Genomic DNA, 7,699 nt, shown 5'->3' on the forward strand with positions numbered 1-7,699 from the left:
TGACTAATTTAAAAAAATTAAGAAAATAAGTTAAATTAGTATTTATAATAAATATGTACTGTTTTTCTAAAATATCGTTGTTAATCAAGTATATTGGTTAGAACTATCATTATTAGAAAGATCACCTTAAGAAAAAATGTATAAATATGAGAGAAAGAGTAGATTAAAATATTTTATTTAGAATTAAAACAAAAATTAAACAAGATTTTATATTAAAAATCAGAGATAATAATTAATAATTAATTCAGTGATGGCATGTAGTGACGTCCTTTCCTTTCATTAAGTTTGTTCACAACTACCGCAGCACTGCGTCCAGGCAATGAGAAGTTTCACAATTCACACTCATTGAACCCACTTTCTCGTGATTCACATTGTAATGACTGCCCCTCACGTGTCACTCTTTCATCTATTTTTTATCGGATATCTCTTATTTATGCCGTATTTAGTATCCCAATAATATTTTTTTTTATAGTGTTTTCAGCGTTATAATCTTGTTTATGATGTATTCTTAGAATGATAGATGTAATGGAAAAATAATATTAGAGATTTAGAGGGTGTTAAAATCACCCAAAAAATAACATCAGAATGCTGATACACCATAAACAATATTAATATGTTAGATGTATCCGAAAAATAATATCAAGATGTTATTAAAGCTGAAATAAAATACCAAGTGTCGAGGGTTCGATCCTTGCCTTGGACATAGAAAAGCTTTAAAACTCCGGGCCAGCTGTCCTACCCATCGAGGTGTCTACAAGCCAACGAAGGGATTAGTCACCGGGTCCACCGGTGGATACCCTGATGTTTCATAATAAAAAAAACAAAAGCTGAAATAAAATAATAAATCATACCGTATAAAAATTTTATGTCTGCATCAAAAAATTTCATTTAGAGTTTTCCCGCAAGTTTTATTATGAGCTGAAGAAAACATTGTTATGAATCAGTATGATTTTCCTTATATTTTTGTCAACTTTATCTCATATATAATGATGATAGTAATGGTAATAATAATAACAGTAACAACAACACAATTAAATATAAGGAGAATTGCACTCAAATCTTAAAAAAAGAAATTAATTATCATAAAATTTATTGACAGGTGAAGAATAAGAATAAACAACGACAAATTTGAAGATAGCGAATAACAAAAATTTCAGATTGATCATTCATTGCTGAAATTTTTTTAATAATTAAATTTTTTTCCTTTAACATCTCTTGATAATTTCCCTTTATATGTATGTATTAATCTAACAAAAACAGAGAGAGAAGTCATTTTCATCATCATTACACGGGGTCCCACTCTTCGTGTCTCCGACCTTAACCACTCCGCATCTCATATCTTGCCCCCCACATCAACAAAATTAAATCTCACTTTATTTCCACCCTTCAATCAAATATGAAAACAATAAAAGTGCATGAACCTGGAGGAGTCTTTCATGGAAATGCCGGAGGAGGTTACGTGGAAATGGTAAAAAAACACACACACACACAGTGTGTGAAAGAGCAAATATGATATCTTCCACGAAAAGAGACTAAGTAATTGTGAAAGCGAAGAAGAAGATGCTTTTCAATGCAATTTCCATGAAAGATGCACCCGAAAAGATTTCCCTTTCAATGGTGTTTCTTCCACACATTCAAGCGTTTGCCTTATGAGTAATGATTTAACACCGGATTGAATGGGACGGCATCAGAAAATTAGAGTGTCTTTCAAACAAAATTATCATTTTAGAGCTTCTAGCTGTGATTTAAAGGTGCTGAGCATTTTTATATAAGACGTACAAAACTTTCTTCGTATATTTACTTCGTATTTTATAAATAACAGTTGAAACATTTTTTGAAAACCATTCTAAACAAACCATCATTCTATTCATTTGCTTTGTTAACCTAGTAAGTATGGAAAGATTAGAACTACTATTTTTTATTCAAATTATATTTTTCTGGCTTGGCTTTGTTCACCTCAATTTTGTTGATCAGGCTAAACATGTAATTTGCTTTTTGATTATGACAGAACCGTAATAAATACTAAATTGCTATTCAAATATGCTGTTCTTGTTAATTTGTTTAATAGTGATTATTAATCCTTCTCCCATTGAGCAGACTCACTTACCTGGTACCTAATATAGGGGGTGTTTGGCAAGATGAAAAAATGATTTTTAAAAACCTTTTTCACAAAACGAGACAGACTCTTCCAAATATTTATTTTATATATCGTAAAAGTACTTTTAAAATCATAATTTGACTTCCATCCAAACATTCTAATAGTCATAGAGGGTCAAACATGCAAACTCACACATAAACAAAATCTAAAGAGATGCTAAACATTACAAAGTTCAACCAAATGCTTATTATTTGAATAAATAGTTATAATTCAACAATTGAAGGCGAGGAACTTGGACCCATCATTCTCTCTTGTAAGTTTATTTTCTTTTAAAAGAAGTAAAAATAAAATATACATTAATATTTGAATAAAATGAAAGGCCAATTTAAGTTTATTTTAAAGTTGCGTAATAATAAGTTGATACTTCAATTTTTTTACCAATATTATATATGACACCATTATTTATTTATTAATTATGTCACCAGTTTAACTGTTGATGTAATCAATTTGAAGCGTGAAATCTGCGAGGATTGGCTTTTTAGCTTTTTAATTTAACACTTTGTTTAATATTTGCTTATAAATGTCATTTTGATGGGTTGATTTCAGTGACACCAACTGTCCAATTCTCTTAAAAAACTCCAAAAGGTGACATCGAAATTTTTTCCAAACGGAAGCTACTGACGTTCTTCGTCTCCAACAACCCTCAGCCACGCTTAAAATATCCTTCTTCTGTGGGCACCCACTCTTTCCAATTTTGTCCTCAAATTTTACTATTCCTGAAATCACCCCAAGCGAATTACACGCTCTCTAGTATTTACGTATATTCACAAATAGAATAGATGAAATATATTTTGTTAAAATTATAATATTTACTACCCTGCTTGAATAATCCTCCCGGTTTAAATCATTAATTAATGCAATAATTTAAGAGACCCGACTTCATAATTATTAAAGAAAATTGTTATATGATACATTTTTCTTATTAAATACTCCTCCGGTCCTTATTATAAGACTCATTTGACTTTTTATTTGGTCTTAATTATAAGACCCAATCCATTTTGTCTCTTATATTTATGCATTTTTTTCCAAGATAATCCTTCTAATATAATAGTTTTAGCCAATATACTTAATTAGTAAGGATATTTTAGGAATGACAATACTTATTTATTATAAATAACCAACTTAACTTACTTCCTTAATCTCCTCAAATAAGTCAATTGGGTCTTATAATTAGGATCGGAGGAGTAGTATCTTTTTTTTTTTGGGGTATCGTATCCAACATAATATATTAATATCTTACCACACACACCTACCACAACCACAGCCCGGCTCATTTTCACGCTCTTCCTTCCTCACCAAACCCTCTTTCTCTTAGTTTGATATAATTATCTTCCATCATACGCTATTATGTTTGCTTAATCATCACCTTCGTATTATTTTAAGCATAATTAGTAACTTCGTCAAAATCCTCATCCTCCATCTATATACGTCATTATCTCTTCCTTTTTGTATTCTTCCCCACATTCTGTTCTTCTTTTTTCTGGATTGCTTTCTCCGTATTTTTAAAGTAAATTTAAAAATACTTTCTGTGTAATTTTTGTCAAACTTAATATACAAATAACCCCATTAAATTATAACAACTTTACAACATCAATCTTATGTTTTTGCTTTATTATAGCATATATTGTCATTGATCCCTACATAAATCACTAAATTATGTGCATAACTTTGTTATTTCTCATCAACTTTTTTATACTGTGGGGTAGTTGCCTAACTTTTTATATCCCTATACATTTTGATTTTGCCTACACGAAGGAGATAAAGACAGGGAGATGTGATTATTTGAATTATGTAAAGTCTGATCACTGTAAAACAATATACTATTAAACAGAAAATCCTAAGTTAACGCTTAGCCCTGCTCATTACGACACGTCCAAAATAATTAACAACCTGCAATGTCCAACAAGGCACTTCATGAAAAGCGGATGGATTGAATTTGATGAATCCTCTGTATAAGAAGGGATTTTGAAGAAATTGATGTGTCTTCACTAGGTTTGAAGAAGAAGGGTATTAAAAAGTTAAAGAAAAGGGTTGGTGCAACTAAGAAACGAAGACCAAGCCTTGGAAGAGAGTCTAAATTTTCAAGCTTTGACTTCCCCTGGCAATCATTCTTGACTTTGGGTTGGTGAGAAAACCTTCTTCCCTAAGCCTTCTATCTTGAAGCTAGAGAAAGCCCTTCACTTGTACTGAATATATTATACGTTTGACATCTTTGATCACAATTTACAAGTGTATATGGAGCTTTCCTAAAAGTTGGTGTCCGTTTTTATATTACGTGGCCGGAGCATGTGGAATTATAGAATTCAACCTACTCATCCGATCCTAAATATAAGACCCTTATGCTTTAACATAAAGGTATTATATTTAGGACAGGAAGAGTATTTTAGTTCAAGTTTGGCCTAAAAAAAACCTATTTTCGTTCAAGGACCTCACCAACTCTAAAAAAAAAAAAAACCCAGATTAGGATGGATGCATATGCCAAAAGGCTTACGCTAACATAAGTAAAGAAGGGTGGTTTAATTAGCGGATAAGTACTTAAAAGAATATTTACGGCCCCTTTTTTGTAACTAGAAAAAGGTAGATACATTAATTAGTGACCCATCTTGGTGATTCTAAGCCAATAAGCTCATTATCAAGGCAACAAATGATGATTAGTCGAACGTGATGCCACTAAATATACACAACCACCAAATTGCACCTCCCAAATCTTAATGACGCACTTGGGCACCTAAATCGAACTTTGAGAGATCACTCTCAAACTGGCTTTTCCCCACTGAATATGCCAGTGCTCCTTAATTCTAAGAGTACTTTTATATGAAGACAGAAGTGGTGACAAAGACAGACGGCAAACGTTGAAAGAAAGAGACAAAAACTAAATGGAGCATTAATTTAAAACAATACGTAGCTCAGTACCATGTATATACTCTCACACACGCTTTGGTCGGAAAATACATGATTGAGTATAAGAATAAAAATGCGAAGTATAAATGATTAACCAACTCTAACTGCTCTCATGTACACTTTTTTTTATCCCCCAAACATAAAAATATTCATCAAACCAACCAAATACACTTAACGGGGCCGTTTCGTTCCCCTGAATTTTCAGCATGGTGGCTACCTACCACATTTTGACCAAAATCTACCACCTCACGCTCTCCACCTCTATGTACAATTCTAGTGTTCAGAACCCCACTCCTCAAGTTTGATCCCTTTCAAGCGCACAACACTTGAATTTCGCAATTTTCCTCATAAATTAATTAAGTGAATCCAAAAACATATACGGGTAACAAATCGAAATACGTCAAAGAGAGCTGTAATAACCTCTCTTCTCGTTTTAATCTTCACAGATTGCAAGATGTATGAAATATTTTTATATTCTTTACTTTCTGGGGAATTTTAGTGTGCAGAGAGACTTTGCTAATCTCCCATGGGACAAGGGGAAGAAGAGGGGCTCCACGGAGTCATGTCCATGGGATAGCTCCCCAGCACCCTCAAGAAGGAAGTGAATTCCTGAACCTCTGCTAGGGCATTCTGAGCCCTAACCTCTGCCATGGAAGCTTCGAAATCAACGTAGAACATATACTCGAAGTGCTTCGCCGTCCCCACATTCGCATCGTCCACCACCCTAATCGGACGGCTCCGGTGAGGCCTCGACTCAATCTTCGTCAAGCTAATGTTCCTGAAGGCAAAGGCCGATAGAACCTTGAACAGTACCGATGTCCCCTTATCGTGCGCGAACACTATGCTTGTCTTGAAGGGCCTGTCCGTCCGCGGAATTATGGGTTCCCGGGCCAGCATCACAAACCGGGTCACGTTACTCGGGTCGTCCTGGATTCCGTCCGCCAAGACCTGCAATCCGTACAGCTCGGCCGCGCGTGCACTCGCGATTGCCGCAGTGTCGCGTAGGTTGTTGGTTGCGATGAATTCCGCCGCGCCGGCGGTGTCGTCCACGGCCTCGCGGGCCACGTTGAGGCCGAGCTTTGTTAGCGAGTGCTCACACTGCGCGAGGGCTTGCGGATGCGAGATGACGCGGGTTAGATATTCCTTTCGAATTCCCGGCAGCGCAAGAAGGCAGTGGTGCACGGGAAGTTGGACCTCCCCGACGATGTGAAGCTGGTGGCGGAGGAGGAGATCGTAGTTCCGGTGGATCGAGCCGCCGAGTGAGTTTTCCACCGGAAGAACTGCTCGATCGGCGATCCAGAGCTGTACAGCTTGGAAAGCTACCTCGAATTGGTCACAGGGAATGGCTTCACAGTTCGGATAGGCCTTGCCGGCAGCCGCTTCGGAGTATGCTCCGGGAACACCCTGGTAAGCCACACGGAGCTGCGAGCCATGCATCGGAGCAGGGGAGAGATCCGAAATCGTGAGCGGCTTCGGCGGAGGCGCCTTGTTACTGTCGCTACCTTCTAAGTTACCGATGTGGACGAGGTTGAGATCCGTGACGGCGGCCTTGTGGCCGTTGATGGCGGCGACGTGGTCAGCGGTGCCTCCGTTGGAGTCGGCGGAGGGTTGTTGCTGAGAAACAACCTTACTAGCTAAGATGGCGCAGGAGCTCTGCCAATCAGCCTTGGAGGAGACGAAGCCGGAATGAAATCCAGCAGATTCGAAGCCATAAGCGCATTTAACGGAGAATCGGGTCGGATCAGCCCGATGCGGCGAAGGGCGGGTCTGGAAGAGGTAGTTCAGAGAATGGGAAGGGTGAGACGAAAGAGCCTGCATGTCGAGCCGAAGAAGAAGAGGAGTTGAAAAGGGAAAAATAAAAGGGAAAAAGAGAGGAGAAGGGAGAGAGAGAGATGAAAGCTTGGTGTTCTCTTGGAGAAGGGAACGTCAAGCTGAGAGAAGAAAGGGAGGAGGGAGAGGTATATATATTGTAGGAAGCGGCGCAAGCCTTTGAAGAAAGTGTGGTGTGCGCGCGATGAGGCCGTTCGTTCGTTCTCACACCTACCCCCCCCCCTTTCCCCACCCTCGCTGTCTCTCCTACATGTTACATTACATTACCTCCCTCTGATAATGATACTTTCCGTTTTTTCTCCCCAAATATGTCACCTTTTTTAAATTATTACAATTTTCATAGTTAAAAATCATTAAAACCAACTTTTTCTGTGTATATTCATAATTGCAATTTTTCTGAAAAATTATATTCCCTGCGTTCTTCATTATAATGGCATTTCAGCTACTTCTTAAGCATTGAGAGATGTAATTATTTGAACTAAAAGTAATAGACTTGTCAATTTTATATCTCTCTTCCCTAATTAATTAACTCGAGAACACCCCCGTTGGTGAGAATATTTCTGTCAAAAAATAGACAATGTAGAGGATGGATTAGAAATGGGTTTCATAAAAACGAAATTTGCGAGTCAAACTCACCCAAAAAAAAAAAAAAGCTTTTATGATTAAAGACAGGAGTACCCTACTACTGTATGATTTGTAAAATTAGGTTTGTATCAATATAATCTTTGGTCCTTTAAACTTGTCTTTATTTTGGTTTTGATCTCTTAAATTTTAAACCATAAGTTTTAATTTTTCAAGGGACAGAATAGT

At 36.8% G+C, this 7,699-nt stretch overlaps 1 protein-coding gene across 1 annotated transcript; it reads right to left on the bottom strand.

Annotated features, from left to right (window-relative positions):
* Nucleotides 1-5,442: 5,442 nt before the first annotated feature.
* LOC114762842 (arogenate dehydratase/prephenate dehydratase 6, chloroplastic-like) lies at nucleotides 5,443-6,971 on the bottom strand. Its single transcript, XM_028952432.1, has one exon. It carries the CDS (start codon nucleotides 6,875-6,877, stop codon nucleotides 5,576-5,578), a length of 1,302 nt encoding a protein of 433 aa, XP_028808265.1. The 5' UTR covers nucleotides 6,878-6,971; the 3' UTR covers nucleotides 5,443-5,575.
* Nucleotides 6,972-7,699: the final 728 nt, after the last annotated feature.

This window comes from Neltuma alba, unplaced genomic scaffold (genome assembly GCF_004799145.2).
Source record: "Neltuma alba isolate B1F8T4 unplaced genomic scaffold, ASM479914v2 tig00011243_pilon, whole genome shotgun sequence".
NCBI classification, from domain to species: domain Eukaryota; kingdom Viridiplantae; phylum Streptophyta; class Magnoliopsida; order Fabales; family Fabaceae; genus Neltuma; species Neltuma alba.

Bases quoted from the DNA above. Each gene is read 5' to 3' on its own strand.
- LOC114762842 (XM_028952432.1), bottom strand. From the start codon at position 6,877: ATGCAGGCTCTTTCGTCTCACCCTTCCCATTCTCTGAACTACCTCTTC.